At 42.8% G+C, this 20,935-nt stretch overlaps 1 protein-coding gene across 1 annotated transcript in view; it reads right to left on the bottom strand.

The window, feature by feature from the left end:
• Window positions 1-20,935, bottom strand: part of AR (androgen receptor) — a 189,742-nt gene that overhangs the window by 6,795 nt on the left and 162,012 nt on the right. The window contains exons 4-7 of the mRNA XM_025466065.3: window positions 12,712-12,999; window positions 6,860-7,004; window positions 1,595-1,725; window positions 575-732 (exon numbers count right to left, since the gene is read on the bottom strand). Coding sequence (XP_025321850.2) covers window positions 575-732; window positions 1,595-1,725; window positions 6,860-7,004; window positions 12,712-12,999 — 722 coding nt within the window. The remainder of the gene's footprint in view (window positions 1-574; window positions 733-1,594; window positions 1,726-6,859; window positions 7,005-12,711; window positions 13,000-20,935) is intronic.

The raw sequence follows: 20,935 nt of genomic DNA, 5'->3' as shown, positions 1-20,935 counted from the left end.
CTTCCTCCTTCCCTGGCCCCGATCCTCCCTATCTCTACGTGTTTGTGTTTGCGCATGCATACACTAAATGGTCCCCAGGGAGTTACTGGGGGCTCCCAAGAGATCTCTTACACAACTGCAAGCTCTCTGACTCAGGACTGTGTGTTCCTCCTTCCCAGCATGTGCATGAGAATGCACACATGTGCACACCTACATTCTCTTCCTCCCTCTCTCACACAGACACACAGACACACACACATACACACACGCGTACAAACATACAAAAGTGATTCAAGGAAGAGGGGAAAAACATTTAGGTCTGTTTTGTCTGCCTAGAGAACTTATCTGCTCTAAGCCCTTTCCCTGAGTCCCAACTGCTCTGTTCTCAATTCCTCCACCTCTTTCACAACATCCAGGGGCATTGTGACCCATGTTCCTTTCTTCTCCATTGCATTTGCTTCCTGGGCCACATTCATATTCAGAGGAGAATGGAAGCACCACCCAACAAGAGGTGCCAGATCCTAGAAGAGTATATGATCACTTAGCTCTATCAAGTTGCTTCTCCCTGACAAAGCACCCTCCATCATTTGCTTACAGGTTGCACAGAGTCCAGGAGCTTGGTGAGCTGGTAGAAGCGCCTTGAGCAGGATGTGGGATTTTTTCTCTTGCAAGCAATGATACGATCAAGTTCCTTGATGTAGTTCATTCGAAGTTCATCAAAGAATTTTTGATTTTTCAGCCCATCCACTGGAACTGATGTGGGATGAAGACAGAATGGGGAGGAGAAGCATGCCCACAAAGAAGCATTAGACAAAGCACCAAGTTTTCTGACCACAAACTTGACCCCCACCCCCACAGGGAGGGAACCATCTACTTGGTTTCCTGTCAGTTGAAGTCTGTACGCCTGGGTCCTTCAGTCAGCCAAGAAGTTCTAGACAAAAGGCTAGCTGGACCCAATTGGAAGGGCATCAAGTAAATACAATTTACTGAGCCTTTCTTTTTTCTAGTCTTCTTATCCACACCTTTCTTTGAATCTGTGGTTTTACAATGTCACAGTCCAGCTCTGACTTAGACAATTAAAATATATAGCTTTGAATATCAAATGTGGCCTATCTTTTTCCTTATGGGGGCTAAGACAGCACTCCGTTTAGAAGAGACAGTAAAGAAAGATTACTTGCCTGCCTAACAAACCCTATCTGGGTTGCTTACATGGAACTCCTACTACTGGCAGAAGAGGACATTCCTTTCAGGAGGCAATACCTTCTGCTCTGCAATAAATTTAAGGTGATCTTTGCCTGTTTCTATGGGAGATGCTATGGAAAATTTCAGAGACCTGCTACAGCCAGCCCCAAAAGCCTTGTTCCAAAGAGAGGCTGGAGGTAGGTAGGGATCTAATAGACGTTGAGTTCTAGCAAAGAAATTAGTCTGTGGTCATGAAATTCATACCTGGTAGGAAAAAAGGATGCTAAGGGAGCATGGAGGAGGGAGGGTGAATGAAGAAAGAAAATGCCTAGGAGCTGGCTTCTCCCCGATAAATCTTTAATGGTAAAAGTGGTTCCCCTTTGAGTGCCTATGACCTCAGGGACATTTTATTTGTATCTCTCCAAGCACTTACTAATGCTGAATAGCAGCAGCGCCTTCATGCACAAAAATTCCTGCGGGGTGATTTGGAGCCATCCAAATTCTTGAGAGAGGTGCCTCATTCGGACACACTGGCTGTACATCCGGGACTTGTGCATGCGGTACCTGAAGAGGAGACATCCAGAGAAAGGAAAGGAGTAAGAAGGAAAGGCTTAACAATAAGCTGTGAGAGAATGTCTTTGGTTGCCCTCCCCTTCCCAGGTTCTCCAAGAAGAGCTAGCAGTTTCTCTGGGTGGTGCTTTATTGACAAGGAATGAGGTTGTTCTTTTTTCCCAAAATCCTGACATCCTGGTAACTACTCATCTTCCCTGGTCAGGATATGGGTTAGCACATGGAATTTCCAGGTCCCTGTGCCCTCTTATTTCCTGAGACAGAGACAGGAAAGCCTAACCAAATGAACACAATGGGCCAGGCACATGGTCTCCCTGACTACAGTTCTAATATCCCAGCTACAGCCAAAGCCAGAACCTGCCTCCCAGGCATCCCAATATGGAGTATTTCTAGGAGATAAGTTTTAGAAATCAAATCCTAACATAAGGACACCAGGATCCCCAACTGGCCACAGTAATTTATCCTGTCAATTCCCCTGTCTTTTGGTATAAGTGTCATTTCCCTTGCTAGAAATTTTGTCACTTAAAAAAAAAAACAAAAACAAAAAACCTCCCAGGGAAGAAGATTCCCCACTGTCCCTTCAAAATGAGTTCTAATGCTTATCAAATCAGCCAGGAAGTATTTCTGAATGTCCAATCTAAATGTACCTTGAAGAGGTACTCCTCATATACTGGTGGTTTCTTATCACAGTTCAGGAGTAGTAAACACATGTGAGTTGTTTTTGTTACAGTGGCTTGTCAACAGATCATCACATTAGCACCTATAAATTATAAAGGGAAATGGCCAAGGTTTGAGCAGTTTCTCAGGGGGGAACAATCTTTCTGTCTTATCACTGGCCATGGCAAGCCTCTATGAAGATAACAGCATCTTCCTGCTAGTTGGCCTTCCTGGTTTTCAGCACTTCAGAAATCGTGTGTATGTGTGTGTGTGTGTGTGTGTGTGTGTGAGAGAGAGAGAGAGAGAGAGAGAGAGAGAGAATGAGAGAAAGAAAAAGACCTACAAAAACTGATTTTATATCTTGTGGAGAAAGGAAAGGGAATTTGACATCCACTGAAGTGGTGAGGAGAAAGACCTCCTAGAGCAGTAGGCTTGAAGGCTGTGGTTTGACATTTTGGTCCCCAAGCCACTAGCCTGTTCCCCTGTTCCATAGGCTAAGAAGGCCTGGTACTGGTTGGGTGGAAGGTCAGCATCCTATCTTAGAGAGATCTTGGCTGGCCTGGAGATAAAGGGAAGGCGGGCAGATGGTATATTCAATTCAGGTTGGAGACCAGCTAGAAAGAGGAAGTATTTAAACAGTATCACAAGTCAACTGACCAAAGCAGTGTTGCTCCAAGGTCCTTCACCCTAGAGAATTTTTGAATAAGATCTGCTGACCCTGGGACCTGATCCAGCTCCAGTCTATACTGTACTTGCAAGCCTCTGTTGGTGATAACACTGCAGTATTTTTACAGTTGAAATCACAGCCCTAATATGGAGGATTGATCTAACACTCCTGCAAGTCCCAGGGACAGAGAAATGTGGAAAAAAGAGAAAGAGAGGAGGAAAAGCAAGGGAAGGAATTCAGAGGGGAAGGGAACAAGAAGGAGAAAGGACAAAAAGAGTAGGGAGAGAGTTAGTGGAAAGAGAGAAGAGAGTGGAAGATAGAAAACAAGGAGCAGGAAGGGATCCCTGGGTGGCGCAGCGGTTTGGCGCCTGCCTTTGGCCCAGGGCGCGATCCTGGAGACCCGGGATCGAATCCCACATCAGGCTCCCGGTGCCTGGAGCCTGCTTCTCCCTCTGCCTGTGTCTCTGCCTCTCTCTCTCTCTCTGTGTGACTATCATAAATAGAAAAAAAAAAAAAAGAAAACAAGGAGCAGGAGTGGAATTCAGGAAGAGAGCAGAGGTAGGTGAGAATAAAGGAGAGTGGTAAAAGAAGAGATGAACATTGCAAAACACCAAGCACAGTGCTTGGCATATGGTGAGTGTTCAATAAATGACAAGTAGGAAGGTGCCATTATAATGCTACTCATCATTCTACAGACCCGAAGACTGAGGTTCAGAGACATTAGGTAATTTATTCAGGGTCACATAGCTGGGGTCCCACCTATTACCCTCACAACATGAGTTCTCCCCAAAGATGTTGACGAGGAGAGAGGAAAGCAGGCCTGATGACAGGCCTGATGTCAAAGAGATCAGGAAATGGGTTGGCTCAGAGTCCTTCTCTCTCCTTTTGGTCTTCAGCTTCCCTATGAGTATCTTGAGTAGGCTGGCCACAATTAGTGGCTTTCAACTGGAGGGGACTACCTCCCTAGGGAGCACTAGATGTATGTGGGAAAAACTTGGACTATTACAGTGACTGTGATCCTATTTGGTATTTAGTTGGCAGGTGCCAGGCCTGTTGAATATAAACATATTCCCATATGCAAGAACATCCTACACAATGAAGAATTATTCCTCTGAAAATGTCACCAGCATTCCTGTTGAGAAATACTGGTTTAGATGTTTCTAGAGACTTGAAGAGCTCTACCATAGTGGTTCCTACAAGAGGAACGGGAGCACTGTTGTTTCAGGAGCTCTGGGGCTTGATTGGTCTAGGACCCTGCCCATGTTAGGAGTCTTGTGGTGCTTTCTTTATTTTAAAGATTTTATTTATTTATTCATGAGAGACACAGAGAGAGGGGCAGAGATATAGGCAGAGGGAGAAGCAGGCTCCCTCTGGGGAGCCTGATATGGGACTCAGTCCCAGGATCCTGGGATCAGGACCTGAGCCAAAGGTAGACGCTCAACCACTGAACCACCCTGGCACCCCATCCTGTGGTGCCTTCTGAAGAGATACGTGGGAGTGGGCCAGAAAGCTAAGGAGTGCCCAATTACTCATATCGAGGCGGAAAAGGAAATGAGGATTTAGAAAATAATCAACACCTTGCAAAGATTCAAGGGTCTTAGGGCTCTGGATGGGAAGGGTGGTGCAGGATGTTAATTCAATCACTGGAGGGTAGGGGGTAGGAGTGAGAGTTACACACAAAGAGGGCTTTTAGAGGCCTACTACCCCAGAAGATGGCATCATAGGTAACTCTTTGGAAATCTGGAAGCTATAAAGCAAGTTGTGCCAAAAGCCCAATGGTTATTCTTAGCTCCTGGCTACCAGAGTTAGCTGGGTTGGAAGAGGGCAGCTGGGGATACTCATTTTCCCCCATATGGCCCTGCTGTACTGGAAGGAACCAGTAGCCTGTACATTTTATTTTAAGGCTCTTCTGGGTTAGAGGGCTGGAGGGGAAGGAAGGTCAATTCCTGCGCTGACCAAAAGGATTCTCTGTGGTGAGACTGGCTCCAGGTCCTTGGGGAGAATTTTTTGGGCAGCTCCACTCACAATGCTATCAGGGGACCTCAAACAGCAAGCATAGAGAAAATTATCACTATTAGGGAAAGAGTATCAGAAAGGTACTTCTTTTTTATTTCTTGCCTATTATGGGACAGGCATTTCACATCCAGTAGCTTTCATTTTAGTCATCATAACAAACCATTTAAGAAAGTTGTATTTTATTAACAGACCGTGAAATTGAAGGTCAGAGAAGTCAAGTCTTGCCCATAGATAGTGACACAGGAAATTATAGAACAGAGATTTTAGTTGAGAAAAGTGTAATTCCCGAATCTCAGCCCTTGGCCAAATTCATGAAGTATAAATAGAGCTGGTGGGCAGGCAAGCATAAATCAAATCTCTTTTTAGTATTTTTATTTATTTATTAAATTTTATTTAAATTTAATTAATTAACATATAATATATTACTAGTTTCAGAGGTAGAGGGAGGCGATTCATCAGATGCATATAACAACCAGTGTTCATTACATCACGTATCCTTCTTAATGCCCACCATCCAATTACCCCATCCCCCTACCCACCTCCTCTCCAGTAACCCTCAGTCTGTTTCTTTTTTTTTAAAGACTTTATTTATTTATTTATGAGACACACACACACACACACACACACACACACACATACACAGAGACAGAAAGACAGAGAGACAGAGAGACAGGGAGAGGGAGAAGCAGGCTCCATGCAGGGAGCCTGACATGGGACTCCATCCGGGTCTCCAGGACCACACCCTGGGCTGGAAATCTGGAAGCTGGTGGCACTAAACCGCTGAGCCACCCGGGCTGCCCGCCTCAGTCTGTTTCTTGTAGTTAAGAGTCTCTCACAGTTTGTCATCCTCTCTGATTTCATCTCATTTTATTTTTCCCTCCCCTCCCCTATGATCCTCTGTTTTTGAGTTGGATGCTTAACCAAATGAGTCACCTAGGCACCACTTAAACCTTTTTTTAAAGAGAAAGGAAGTGGCTGGGCCAATGTCACATGGCCAGAGAGTGGTAGAGCTGCTCCTCCCTGTCACTTACCACCATGAGGCAGTATAAGAGCTGAGAGTTATACAGACATACTTTGAATTTTGTCACCAACATGCCTTGGGTGAGTCACTTTGTTTTGTTGAGCTTAATTCTTTTTTTTTCTTTTTTTAAAGATTTTATTTATTTATGCATGAGAGACAATGAGAGAGAGACAGAGACACAGGCAGAGGGAGAAGCAGGCTCCATGCAAGGAGCCCGATGTGGGACTTGATCCCAGGATCACGCCCTGAGCTGAAGGCAGACGCCCAATCGCTGAGCCACCCAGGTGTCCCTGTTGAGCTTAATTCTGAGGGCTCAACGAGAATGGATTTAGAAACTATCTCCTATAGTCCTGGCACAGAGGAGCTACTACAAACTGTGATTGGCAGTAGCCTTCAGTGGTAGCAAAGGGACCACGGGAACTTCAACTTTCATAGCGAGTCTCTTTGTCCATTCCCTACATTGCTTGGAGTGAAGGAAAGGGACCCTGACATGACGTTGAGATAATCTACAAGGCAGGTCAGAAATTGGCTAAAATACTAGGTCTTGGGTGAGAAAGGAATGGCTCAACACCAATCCCCCATTGCTTCCCACCAGGTGGCCTTTCAGCAGGCCAAAGCCACCTCAGGTTGGGAAGTCTGGTTGGCGCCTCTACTGCCTAGAGGTCAAATGGGCTACCCCCCACTGTTGCTCCCATTACCATCACCACCCCCAGTCAGGTCTGGCCAGGGGTTATGTTTATGTGAGTTCTGGGCCCATGAGTACTTACTCATTGAAAACCAGGTCAGGGGCGAAGTAGAGCATCCTGGAGTTGACATTGGTGAAGGATCGCCAGCCCATGGCAAACACCATGAGCCCCATCCAGGAGTACTGAATGACTGCCATCTGGTCATCCACGTGCAGGTTGCGGAAGCCTGAAGATGAGGTACAGGCAGTGGTCAGACTGAGCAATTGATGAGCTGAATGAAGTCCCAGACCTCCACTAGGGTGAGAACCACTGGCACTCAGGCAGCTCCTGAGGAGCCCCAGGGGCCATTAATGCTGAGGAGCAGGGCAAGAACAAACTATATGGTGGGGATAATATTCCTTGCTCTTCCTATTTCAGTGAACTACTTAAATGAGATGATGATGGGAGGCAAAAGATGGTACTGTCAGTTGGAGGAGAGTAATAATCTAACACTGACTGCTTATAATGAATAACTCTTTAACAAGTATATCACTTATATTAACTCATTTAATCTTCCCAACAATCCAATAAAAAGTAGGTACAATTAGTAACCCCATTCTGTGAATCTGTAAAAGTGAATTACAGAAAGGTTAAGTAACTTGTCCAAGATCATAAGGCTAGTAATTGGCAGACCACATTCTAAAGCCAAGTAGTCTGACTCCAAAGAGCACAGGCTCTTGATTACTGGGCCTTCCTGAAGATGCAGTGTAATAATAATTTCTTCTATGTGAACAGCACTTTGCACTTTACAAAGACCTTTTCTAGCTATAATCTTATTTGTCCCTTCTGACAACACTGTGAAATGGATTTTATTACATATCAGCATACGTTGGAATGCCTTTGATAGCCACTGACTTCTCTACACCACCTTTGGGCTCTCTCTCTTTTCTCTGATTCTCTTTCTGACTCTAACTTCCTGTTCATTATTTTCTATTCAACAAATAACCAAGCTCTGCTAGCTTCCTACTCTGCCAATTCTGCCCTACTGCCATTATTATACACAAACAAGTTCTTTATGACCTGCCTTCTTAGACTAATTTCTTGCTACTTCTCAGATTTTAGGTTCTAATTGTTTTGAAATACTTAGTTTGCTGAATACACCATACTTTCTCATGCCTCTATAACTCTGCTATCTCTACACAGGCAGTTGCCTTTGCCTAGAATGCATTCCTCCCTCCTCAGGCTTTCCATCTGATAAATACCAATTCATCTTTCCAATATTCACTGAAAAGCACCTTTCTCTGTGAAGCCTTTACCAACTCATCTAAGCAGAAGATTTAAAGATTCTTCCTTTACCTTCTTACTGAACTTTGTATAGCCCTACCCAATTATAGCACTCATTACACAGTACTGGGGTTTACTTATGTACACATCTGTCTCCTCCATAAGACTTGTCGATTCCCGAAGACAGGAACCATCCCTTCTGTTAACTTTTCCTCCCTAGTACATAGCACAGTTCAGATATTTGAGTACACATCTTTGAAATATTAATTCAGTATTTATAATATTTATTAATTTGATATATTTATTAAATCAAATGGAATAAGAACCCCCAGTTTTTTTCATTTTATAAAATTAGAATTAGATGATATCCAAATTATCTCCCTTAGTCTCAGAGAACAGAGGTTCCTAGATGCTACTTCCACAATACCACACAGGTAGAACAGATGTAGCTATATTTTTCTGGAGGTTTTGAGGCAGCTGAATGTTTGGAGCATCACCTCAGAGCTCATCTCTTAACAGTATCCCATTTCTCCTTTCTCCAAAAGATCCAGAATTATCTGAAACTTTGCTTTGCTATATCTCGTTAGAAATGCTTTCATGAATTTAGGTAAAGCTTCTAACATTCCTTTTGATGACCTAATTTAACTCTCACAATAACCCAAGAGGATAGACAATGTGACATCCATTTTGCCAACAAAGAATCCGAGGGGCAGATAAGTTCACTGACTTCCCCAAGGTCACACAGTCTATATGTGGCTGAATTGGGACTAGAACCTAGGTGTTCTGATTCTCTACTTCAGAGCTTTTTCCACTCTACTGCTGAAGAACACAGCTCAAGCACTACCAAGGTCCTGAGTGTTTCTTAGCCACAGGCCCAGGTCTGAAGTCTACACTATCTAGACACGTTGTTCTGCTGGTTTGGTTCTTGCCTACCCTAAAACTCTATTTCCTCCTTCTTTTCTTTTAGGTCCCAAGCTTATTAGACATCAGGGACCACAGAGTCCCCATATCACCAGCACTGCAGCTCAATGAATTGGCTGCAATCTTAGCTCTCAGACCTGTGCCTCCCTTCTTCACTGTAGTGATATGCTGACAAACTAGCTTAAGTCTCAGACCCCAGAGTATCTCCTGCCAAAAGTCATTCTGTAGCACAGACCTCCTGGTACTGACTCTTCCCGGTAGGACACAAATGCAGGGACCAAGCATAGAACACCTCTTGGAGAAAAGGCCTGGGAGCTTGAAACCTGAACCTCTGAAGCAGAAGCAAGGAAAGACTTGGCTGCTTAGTGTGTGAATATGAGGGTGCGTAGGGAGAACAGGGATTAAACTATACAGGTACCAAAGAAGTCGTCAGTACTGATGATTTTTTTCCCTCCTTGAGATGCCAAGGAACTAACAAAGAAGAGAAAAAAGGGAAAGCTTAGTTTGGTTGTAATACTAGTTGTAATAATACTAATGGTCCTTAGTGAGACCTCCTTTGTGCTCAATCCTAATTACTGTGTACACATCAGCAACATAGCAGGCTAATTTTCCTACAGGTCTAATATGATTACAATACCTAACTCTGTTTTCTAATGCTCAGCCTTTGAAGTCGCCTGCCCAGATAGCATGACTATTAACTAAGGGATGACTTGAGGACAGTAGCCCCAGCCTCCAAGTTTCCTTTAGCACATCTTCACTTAACACCTACTTACTACTGTTCTGGAGAAATAAAGAGGAGTCATCGTCAGGTTCTGAAACACACCAAACAGGTTAGGGAGCAGAGAAAGTTTCACTGAGATTCTGTTTTCTCAATAAAATGTAGTCAACTATAATTTCTTAGCAATCTGCAGTGGAAACCTGTAGTCTCATATGTAGTCTGGAGCACACGTCCAAAGAAAGGCCAGTAGAGAAATTCTTTAGTGTTATAGTGCATCAGACAGCTAAGGTCTTCAAATAAGATAAATCATCCTTGGGATCTATGCATGAGCTTCTAGGCAAGGCTGGTGGCAGCTTAAACTGATTTTAGTGAAAGCAGTGGCTTAGCATTCAAGCCTCATAATAATGACCCATCATTTACACAGCATCTACTATTGTGTCCTCTTTCTATATAATCTCAATGTTACTAACAATTAGCAAGTTACTGATTGTTCTACCACCTCTGCAAATGTAAAAAACAGAAGTACGTGTAGACATGTGATTTGCTCAAGGTTGCACAACTAGTAGTATATAGCTAAGATTCCAAATCAGAAGCATCTGATTATAAATACACTGTATATAATCTACTCATACACCCTCAAGTGGTAGTTATTATTTATTAATGTCCAGGTACTATCCTAGGTGATTTACATATATCATAACCATCACAGAAAACTTCTGACAAAATTTATTTAAGTAGATGTCTAGCATAGTGGCTTGCAAAGGACAGGCAGTCAATCTGCTGAATGAGCAAATAACGTGAACTAGTAGGTAATTACTGATGATATGAAAAACAGTTCTTATGAATGTGGTAACTGGCTTTCTTTTGAAGCTACCATTTTAAATGACTCAGGGTCAGAGATCATCTCCTCTGATGAGCTAGATGGTGAACTGATACTGATTTGCAGACTTGTTAATATAGAAAGAGGGTTTCTCGGTTTGGGTGATGGGCTGAGGAAAGCCAGTGACCCCCAGGCATACAAACTTTGCCATAATGATTTACAGTAGGTTACTGTAAAGACCACCAAATTAGAAACCAGGCAACGTAAGCTCAAATTCTGGCTCCATTTGTTAAGTAACCCAAATGGAATGAGTTAGTTAACCTCTTCTCTCTGAGCCTTGTCATTTGAAATGGAAATCATAGCTCCTATGATTAACAGGGCTGCTGTGAGGATTAAGTGGAATCGGATCTACAAAAAGGTTCTCTATTCAAAAATAGGATGATTTAAGTGGTTAGCAACAGCTAGGAAGATTAAACGGATTCTCACACATGGCATTAAGACATCCAGCTGAATAAGTGATAAGAATTAAAGCAACTTTCTCTTTTTTGTGGTTTTTCCTCCCTCTGTGAACCCTCTGTTTTGTCACACTGCACACACAACCAGTCTGTGGGCCTTCTTCCCAGTGATCTTATTGTCTAACCAACCTCAGCTTCTCAAGCAAGGAAGGTGTTAGGATGGTCTGCTGGATGCCTGGGCCTTTTGAGTTAGAAAGAAAAAATAAAGGCTTGATAGCCAACATGCAATGTCTTAAAGGCAACAAGATCATATTATGATCCAGGTAGGCTCAGATGAAGCTCTGGCCCCTCACTGGAAACCCCAGGGCTCCGGAACTATAGGGGAACCACACAGACTATGGGTAGAGTGGGATGAGGAAGGGATTTGGAATCAGGAGGGGACCTGGGCTTAAGTTCTGCCCCTGCTACTTTCAGACAATGTAACTGTAGCCAAGTACATCACTTCTTAGAGCCTGAGTGTATTTCTCTCTTAAATAGGAAAAAGAATCCCTACTTTATAGTACTGTTATGAAGATCAAATCAAGTAATACAAATGAAACTGCTCTGTTCACTATCAATTTCCATCTGAATGGCAGCAATTCTTAGAAGGCAGGTTAATCTTTAACTCTGTAACAGGTTTAGGTTGCTGATGTTCCAAAAGAATCTTTGAGTCACAGAATTTTAGGATTAAGGCAACCCTTATAGAGTTTATGCTTCACTTGTCTCCAAACTGTGTTCTTTGAAGCCCTAAGATTCTGGAAGAGTGACCCAAGGCTTCTCTCAGGGTAGTGAGGGAGAGGTACTGGCTTAATTTTTTTTTTTTTTTAGAGGTACTGGCTTTAAATCAACCAGCTCCACTTGGATCTGTATACAATGTTTTTAAGAAATAAAGACTTTGGCTACTCAAGGAAAGTTTGTGAATCCTTGGAGAGAGGAGCTCTAAGGCTTCCTCAAGCTCTAATATTCTAATAATGCAACTTGTTCAAACAACAGATAGCCTTAGGGAGAGACTGAGTTCTCTATTACTGGAAGTAACCAAGCAGAAGTTAGACAAACACTTTGTATTTCTTTCATTATCACCTAATATTTCTTCCCACTATAATTCCCAAGGCAGTTTTAAAGAGCACTAAAAGAGTTTCTTGAGGCAAAATTTGACAACCATCAATTTAGGCCCAACTATTCCTCACATAGTATAGGTGAAGAAACTGAGACCCAGAAAAGGGAAGGGGTCACACAATAAGGCACCAGTAGAGCTAAGACTAGAATCTAAGTATTCTGACTCCCAACTTTTTCTTTCTACCATACTGTATTCTTTAGATCTCCCATGGTATGAGGGTAATACTGAAGACAGAATATCAGTCAGGCTCAAGACTATCTTTGCAGGTATACCTGTGTGTGCACATATAGAAGAGTACCTTAAAGCATAGAAGGGTATGTCCGTGTGATCTCTGATTATGGGGAAATGTGCTATGTCTGTGGCTTAAACATCCAAACGTGATCACTGTGTACTGATTTGAGGGACATGGGATACTCTATAATGCTGCTCTTCTCTTTGATTTATGAACTTCCTTATTTTTAAAGTGGGCATTATACCAATCCCTCCCCTTCATAGGGTTATGGTGAGGACTGCATAAGTTAAGACATGGTGCGGGCCCATAGGAACAATTCACTAAATACGCTCTCCCTTATCCCATGCCCACACTTCTGATTTCCTTACCCGGCAAGGCCTTGGCCCACTTGACCACATGTACAAGCTGCCTTTCACCCAATTCATTAAGGCTAGAGAGCAAGGCTGCAAAGGAGTCGGGCTGGTTGTTGTCATGTCCAGCACACACCACGCCTGGCTCGATGGCTTCAAGGACATTCAGAAAGATGGGCTGACACTCATAGCCTTCAATGTGTGACACCGTCAGCTTCTGGGTTGGCTCCTCAGTGGGGCTGGTGACATTGGAAGCCTCTCCTTCCTCTTGCAGTTTCAGATTCCCCAGTTTCTTTAGCTTCCGGGCTATTGGGAAGGAAAGGAAACTTGGATTCATTTATCAATGGCCAAACACACAAATCACCTACCCTGTGAGAAAGGTTGCCTAAGCTAAGAAAATAAGGATATTCCTTCTCTCTGGTCACAGAATCTAAACTCCTTAAGGACAAGTGCTCAGTTTAAACACTGGCTGAATGAATGATTTATCGTTCTAAAATCCTACTAAACCCAAACTGTCATATCTTGCTTTCTCCTCAGTCCCACCTTGGATTTAAGAAATGGGAATTTCCTCGTGTTACTTTTTCTACTGAATACAGATAATTGTCAGACATTATGCCCATAGTTGAACATACGCCATAACACACATACTGATCTTATTCTTTAGAAAAGGGGAGATTGAGAAGCTAAAGAGCTGAAATCCTCAATATTATCAAGGGAGTAACAGAATATCCCTGACTCTGTCTGTAAAATGGGAACCATACTAAGAGGCAGCTATGAGAAAGGATGATAGAAATCACATCTTTTAAAAACTATAATAATCCCAAACTTAAACATTAAGAATCATCCTCACCCTATCCGCCCCATTCTTGCACACGCACAATTTAGAGGTACCTGGGTATCCTGATATTTACTTTGTGTTATTTTCCCTAGCATTTATATTGGCAGAAATATAAATAATTGAAAAGGTCATAACTTTGAGGCCTAGCACAGGCAGTTGCACTAGGGAGAACCATAAACCACTTTATATCTAATCCCTTTAAAATAATAAATAAATAAATAAATAAATAAATAAATAAATAAATAAAACAAAGAGATAAGTTTATTGCTCAATTTAAATGGATAATTACAACAAAATCTGTTGCTGATATGTTTCTGGGTCCTATAGAAAAAGATACTTTTCTGGAACTGATTTGCAGCTCTAATTAGAAAAATAAGTCCTGCAAACTCCAGTCATAGTGCAACTCAGTAAGTTAATGCAAAAATGGATCACATGTTGGATCAACTACTAGGATAGAGGAAGAGAAAATGGTGGTGTGTAAGAGGAGCACAGAGAACTCAGGACAAAGTAACAGGGGAGACTGGAAAATCAACCTGAGTGCAAGATGACACTGTTTAGCCACCATTTCTGTAGGGCTTGCACATTCTGTGATGAAGAGATATGCACACATGCTGTCAACTCCCACCTCCCACCTTCCATCAAGGGCATGGGATGGAAGGTATGGGCCCATCTACTACCAGATTTAGAGGCTTGGCCCCCAAAATATCATCTGGTGAACCCATGTCAGCAAGGGTTCCATAGACTGGCAGTGCCTCCTGGGTCTATTCCCTTGGTACAGTTTCTAAAGGTAGACCCCATCTTTCTCATCACTAGCAGTTTCTGGCCTTGAGCTCAGGAACTGAAAGACCATGTAGTTCCCCATTCCAGCCTGAAAGAGGACAGAGATGTAATTAGCCCTATGCCCAAAGCAACTAAGAAAAAGAAGGGTAACTATTTTCCAGGGTCTTCCATATGCCTCACTTCGTGAACACATTGCATCATTTAATTCCACAATGATTTTAGATCAGGAATAAATCCTATCCCTGTTTTACATGTGAATAAACTCAGGAAACACAGCTATCAAGAAAGAGAACCCAATATTCTAAACAAGTCTGTTCATTACAAAGGCTATGTTCTTTCTACTATATCATGCTGCCTCCTCAAGGTCTCTGAAGCCCTGAACCCTACTTCTAGCCAAACAGCAGAGCTGAGGAGTGGGGCTAGGGTTATATCTTCCCTGATTTCCATCCTCACCCTTGATTCCAAACTTCAGTAACTAGCATCAGATCCAGAAGACAAGAGGCAGGAAACTATGAACATACTCTAGTCATGTGCCCAAAGTAGAAACAGGTTTAGAGCATTATAGTGGCCTAAAAATTCACAGCATGACAAAGTAGAAAGGGTCTTTAGAAACCACCTCATCCAAGGGTCACAGATTCAATATACCTTCAGGGTGTACATAGATAATGCAGTGGTGTGTGCATGCGTGCATGTGTGTGTGTGTGTGTGTGTGTGTGTAGGTGAATGGCAGAAACTCTGGTGAACCAGAGTAAATGACTACTGGCCTTCCTGGCTTTGCCATACACATGCATGTGCACACACACATACACAGAACCCTAGAAGGCAACTGTGTAATATTTAAAAATTTTCCTGGAACTCATCTGTATTTCAAAGTTAAATTCAGTCCTTAGCTACCATTTTGGGACTTCTGACATTAATCCACCCTTTCAAGTCAAAGATGGGGATGCGGAGGCCAGAAAGAGTGAGGTCACCTAGTGGCAGAGCTAAGAGTAAAACCCTGGGGTTTTATTCCTTTTTTTTTTTTTTAAAGATTTTATTTATTTATGAGAGACACACAGAAAGAGAGGCAGAGACACAGGCAGAGGGAAAAGCAGGCTTTATGCAGGGAGCCTGATGTGGGACTCAATCCCAGGACTCCAGGATCACGCCCTGGGCTGAAGGCAGACGCTCGACTGCTGAGCCACCCAGGCATCCCTTATCCCTTTTTTAAAAAAGATTATTTATTTATTTATTTATTTATTTACTTATTTATTTATTTATCTATTTATTTATTTATTCATGAGAAACACACAGAGGTAGAGATATTGAAAGAGGGAGAAGCAGGCTCCCCGTGGGGAGCCCAATGTGGGATTCCATCCCAGGACCCCAGGATCACAACCTGAGCCAAAGGCAGATGCACAACCACTGAGCCACCCAGGTGCCCCGGGGGTTTCTATTCCTAACCCAGAGTTCCCTGTGCTACATCAGCTCTCTTTTAGTTAACTTGTTTTTTGTCTATCACAGTACTTACCTTTCTGAGCTCCTTCTAGATATACACTGTCCAACACACTAACTACTGGCCACATGTGGCTACTTTAATTTAAATTAATTAAAATTAAAGAAAATTAAGAATCTAATTCCTTAGTCTGGCCACATTCAAGTGCTCAGCAATACAGATAGAACATTTCCATCATCTCAGAAAGTTCTATGGAATAATGCTGTGAATCTAGACTATTCTCTGGGGCAGTTGTCTCATTCGTCATGCCCTACTCATGCTATTGATAAAAAAGAAAAGAATCTAAATAAATTTTATACAGATGAATCCATGGGCTTTTCTGAAAGGTACGGGGACAAAGCAATTGGTGCTGGTGCAATCAGTGCAGTGCACTCTGTCACCTCGACTCTCCCACCAATGACTCAGATCTCACTGGGGTGATGACTCGTGGACCTAAGCAAATTCATTACAAGCAAAATCAATATGTGTAGAGACTGTGGGGAGAGTCCATCAACATGAAATCACTCCCCCTTTTCTGCATAGTGCTAATGAGAACTTTGCTGATATTTTCACATCCTCCTCCTCTAGATATATATGATACCAGCTTAAGGCAAAGAAGCTGCATTCACACTTGACTCTAGGACCCAGGTAATGTGCTGTCCCTGCAGTCACAGTGGCCCAAGCTGCACCAGGTGTTCTGGCCTCTCTGCCTGAAGAGGGTGACTATACTGGACGTAATTGAAATCAGATTCCATTCATTCTACCAGGGGATCCTCTGTTCTCTTTCTGCAGCAGAGGCCAGCATGTTGCTAGACTACTTGGAATGCTGGACAATGAGGCTTGCTAGTCTCAGCTGTTACTCAATGCCCAAGGCCTTGTTTTCTTCCATGAAGGCCACCCCCACACCCCTCTTTCCTCCTGCACCTGAGCCCCAGAGTCAGATCTAACTCTTTCATGTGAGGCACAGGCCTGTCAGTTCCTCTTATAGGAGAGACCCATTGGTTTACATAAAATGAGTGGTGAAACCAGGAGAAAAGGGAGTAAAGGTGGATACTCTAAAGGTGTTTGAGTTGCTCTGCAGCTCTTCCCTGTCTTTCAGTCTCAGGTCAGATCAGTGACAACAAAGGGCCCCTGTCAAGTTCCTTCCCTTTCCCTACCTGTCCCCCCTCTTTAAGGGACCAGAGCACCTGACATGATGTCTGGATCCTGCTGCCTGGATCCTATGGAGAACTCACTTTTCAGCCTGGTGGCATTAGATTCCTTTGAGGGCTGTCTCTATAGTACCAGAGAAAGATTTTTCAATTCAGGTTCCATGGTGTATCCCTAAGGAGAGGTAGATGTGATTTATATGTAGCTTCTATAGCCACTGTGACCTTTAGGTACTATTCTAGCCTCATTTCTTGCCACCTCAAGATAAGAGGCCTTCTCATCCATGGACAGGGAAGAGGCAAGTGAGGTGAATCTCCCCAAGTTTTAGAAAACTTGAATCAGGGACACCTGGGTAGTTCATATTGTTAAGCATCTGCCTTTGGCTCAAGTCATCATCTCCAGGTCCTGGGATAGGGTCCCATGTCAGAACTCTCTCCCCCTTCTCCCTCTCCCTCTCTGCCTCCTCACTGCTGCCCCTCCTACCATGCTCATGTTCTCTCTGTCTCAAATGAATAAATAAAATCCTAAAAAAAAAGTAAACTTGAATCATTCTCCCTATGTCAAAGATGTTTCTCTTCTTCATATCTCACCTTAAAATTGGGAGCATAAAAGAATCGCTTTCTCTGGTAGGTGGACTGCTGAGATGGCAGCCAAGAGTCCTGATCCCTGGTTATTCACACATCTTCTTCCACTTAGTCAAACACTAATCTACTTGTGGCTGTGAAAGCACTGGATAGATGTAATTAAAGTCATAATTCAACTGAATTTTAAGGTTGGTTATCATCAATGGGCCTCGGCTAATCAGATGAACCCTTAAAAGGGACTGGGCTCTTTCTGGAAAGACATTTATGGAGTCAGGGGGTACTCAATATAAGGCAGATTCTCTGTCACTGGCTTGGAAGGTGGAGGGATCAATGTGCCAAGGAATGAGGACAGCCTCTAGGGGCTGAGAGCAGCCTCTGGATGGTAGCCAGAAAGAAAATGGGAACCTTAATCCTACAACTGCAAGGAACTGAATCCTGTCATAATCACATGAACTTGGACGAGAACCTTGAGCTCCAGATTAAAATGCAGGCTGGCCAATACCTTGATTTCATACTTGTGAAACCCTGACCTGAGAAACCAGTCAGGCTTTGTCAGACTTTTGACTTATAGAACTGTGAACTGATAAATAGGTACTGTTTGGAGTTGCCAAATTCGTGGTCATTTGTCATGCAGCAATAAAAAATAAATACAGTCCTCTTACAGAAGTGTGGCATTGGGCAAGATAACAGGCTTCAGAGTCAGATGATCTTAAGGTCAAATACAGCTATGTCAATTACTTGCTTAATATCTTTGAACTCTTTGCTCTCACAGCTTTTCTGAGATTCCGTTTCCTCATTTGTAAAATGGGGGTTCCATCACCTAGTTCTTGGGACACTCATGAAAACTAAATGAGAGAGAATGCCTGGCACATAATGAGCCTCCCAAAATGATTCCTTCCCTCTCCATCCATTTCTAATGAGTAGAGAGTGAATGGTTTGCAGGTGACCAAATTCAGGCACAGGGAAGAAGGAACAGCAGGATTAAGAAAGCCAGATACAGCAGAGAAGAGAAGAGTAACACATTATAAAATGAAAAACAATGACTGAGTTTCTTCTGCACATAACTGCCTGTAAAACTGAATTCAGTTCTTAAGTGTAATTCTAAATGCTAAGTAAACATAAAGACATGTTTGCTGCAGGGCTGCAAATTCTTTGTGAAACCAGCCTAGGCCATACTTCTATGCACGTATAGGAGTAAGTGTGTCTGCACAGGTGCCTGGGTATTCCAGTGCTTAAATAAAGGGATCATGAACTCAAATATCTTCACTAGTCAGGCACATATGTAAATAAGTAAAACTGCCTAGCACACAAAAATAAGGTAGGCTGGGGACAGTGAAAGTGATTGATACCCTGGCTGGGGGCAGTCTACGACAATTTTCTAAACAAAGGCTGTGCTGGGCAAACAGAATGTTGTCAGTGAATACTGGCCTGGGGAAAGCTAGTTTGTGGCCTCTCGCTTACATCACCCTGGCAGACCATCTTTTCACCCACTGAGACTGTAGTCAGGGGATCTAATTGTGCAACTTCAGGCTTAGAAGATCAGATGGACATTGCATTGGGATCCAGGGGAGCTCAGTGTATGACCTTGGGAACATCTTTTTCCTTCTTTTGCACTTGGTTTTCTCATATGTGCATAAAAGGCAGTAGTGAAGAGCAAAGAACGTGGAGCCAGACCATCTGATGTAGAAAGCCTGGCTCTATACTTACTGGCTGTGTGACTTTGGATAAGACCTAGCCTCTCTGTGCCTCAATTTACTCATCTGTAAAATGGGGATATCATTAATACCTAAATAATGAAGTTTTTAATGAGGAATATATAGATACTGTGGCGGCACCTGTGAGTAAAGAGATGATTCTACACCACTAGAAGGACCCTCCAAGACTGAAGCATGATGAAAAAATGCACTGAACTTAAGGAGACACAATGGAATGAGGACATCAAAGTTCTAAAACATTATTTACAATTAAGGGCTTTTTATTATTGTGGTGGTTAATTCAGAGTCTTATGGGATACATGACCTCTAACATATCTTTTGACTTCTCTTGTACTTCAGTTTTCTCATCTGTATATTGGCTCCAATCTCACCTGACTACAGCGTAGGACAATTATTAGGAAGAAATAAAATGATCTCAGTGAAAGTGTTATACTGGTAAAAGTATATGCCAATGGGCAGGCTATGATGCTTTCCAAGAGTGGATCTTTGTTTTCCAATAGTGGATCTTCCAATAGTGGATCAATAGTTCTGAAAAACTACTTAGGGTGGCAACGTATAAGAAGCATTGCCTCCCACCTTGGGCATCTGGTCTCAGGCCAGAGGTTGAGGGCCAACCTGACAGGTTTTGGAATCCTAAAAGAATAATAGGATCATCTCACAGGGTTGTTGTAATTTGCCCCAAGAGAAAGCATGCTAAGACAAAGGTGCTTAGAACTGAGTAAATTCTGTAAGTCAATAGATTATGCCTTTTGCTAGCTCCTAGGCCCCACACTGCTCTGTTTCATCCCCTTTATTGGAATCAGGTAAACTTCTTTCTGAATAAGATAACTGATGAAACATACAGAGTTTCCACAGGGATTGAAATCAATTAGGAGTGAGAATCAGAATTATAAGACCCCCAGACATCAACTCTACTATGAAAGTGGAGCCTCAAGAGGTCTACAAATTCCACTAGGGCCCCCAAGAGGATGCAAAGTGAGTGTAAGCATCTGGCTTCTTCTTTCAAATCAGAATGCCAGTGCTTTATTCCGTATCTACATTTGGGCCTCTTCATCAGATTTTGAAGAAAAGGTTACATTGCCAAGAAAATGCTTGAGGGCCCCAGCTCTTATCTATCCCTTCCTCTCCCATTCAAACCAATCCCTGTTTTAAAGAGGAGTAGACTGAAGGCCAAAGCCGTTTTGCCCCAGGTCACACAGCTAGATAGTAGCAGATCACAAAACAGACACAAGTATCCTGACTTCCAGTTGGAGATGAGTGGGGAAGAAGTAGGACAGGGACAAAAGACAGGGAACAGAGCCAGTCTCTGGCAAGCATGGAATGAAAGATGAGTAAGGGGTGCATACAAATATAAGTGTACACTAATAAGTATAGGCCAAACTTTCTCAGGCAAGACGCCCTCTTGGTCCTCTCCCCCATGCCTCCATTCTCCTCCCGGTCCCATTTCTGAGTCAGAGAAATAGCCTGCAAAAGGAATATCAAATTTTATCTTTCAAGGTTTATTGTTGGACTATTTAGTCTAATGGTTTTTAGTTCATGGAGGGGTAAACGTAATTAATAATAAAATGATATGCAATGCTGCATAGCCTTGCCAAAGCAAAGGATCTGGCAGAAACTATTTCCAAGTCTCTTTATGACTAGTGAGCCAAAAGAAAGGGGGTCACTGTCCAGATGCCATCCTGGGTGAGGGGCACAGAGTCAT

Source organism: Canis lupus, chromosome X (genome assembly GCF_003254725.2).
Source record: "Canis lupus dingo isolate Sandy chromosome X, ASM325472v2, whole genome shotgun sequence".
Lineage (NCBI taxonomy): Eukaryota > Metazoa > Chordata > Mammalia > Carnivora > Canidae > Canis > Canis lupus.
Note: the sequence above shows the minus strand (reverse complement) of the source record. Positions and strands in the feature narration are given on the sequence as shown.